The sequence below is a fragment of the Pteropus vampyrus genome, unplaced genomic scaffold, assembly GCF_000151845.1.
Source record: "Pteropus vampyrus isolate Shadow unplaced genomic scaffold, Pvam_2.0 Scaffold6641, whole genome shotgun sequence".
Classification (NCBI taxonomy): Eukaryota; Metazoa; Chordata; class Mammalia; order Chiroptera; family Pteropodidae; genus Pteropus; species Pteropus vampyrus.
Window position 1 is genome coordinate 1 of NW_011895422.1, and position 396 is coordinate 396.

Genomic DNA, 396 nt, shown 5'->3' on the forward strand with positions numbered 1-396 from the left:
CTGAAGTTCAGTGGTAAAATGAAAAAACATAGCAAGTCCATTTTTATTGTTACACCAGATCCTTTGTAAAAATAAACAAGTTATAAAATATTCTTCTGAAATTCAAGTTGCTATTTTAATAAGCTGTCAGAATCATGTAATTGGCATATCTATTTCTCATAGATGAGGAAAGTGGATCTGAGGAGGAGACTTTGCAGTATTTTTCTACTGTTGATCCCAACTATCGTTCCCGCAGGAAAAAAAAACTAGACTCTCAGAACAAGAACTCGCAGAGTTTTCTCTCAGTTCTTCTGAGTATTAATCACGGATTAATGGCAGTGTTTACAGATGTAAAGGTAAGGATTTACAAACACAAAGTGTTTTTCCCAAGTGTATCTTATTTTAAATCTACCGCAG

At 33.8% G+C, this 396-nt stretch overlaps 1 protein-coding gene across 1 annotated transcript in view; it reads left to right on the plus strand.

Moving 5' to 3' along the window:
* Positions 1 to 162: 162 nt before the first annotated feature.
* Positions 163 to 396, plus strand: part of LOC105310587 (autophagy-related protein 2 homolog B-like) — a gene marked incomplete at both ends in the record, with an annotated part of 5,897 nt that continues 5,663 nt past the window's right edge. Inside the window, one exon of the mRNA XM_023526785.1 lies at positions 163 to 294. Coding sequence (XP_023382553.1) covers positions 163 to 294 — 132 coding nt within the window. The remainder of the gene's footprint in view (positions 295 to 396) is intronic.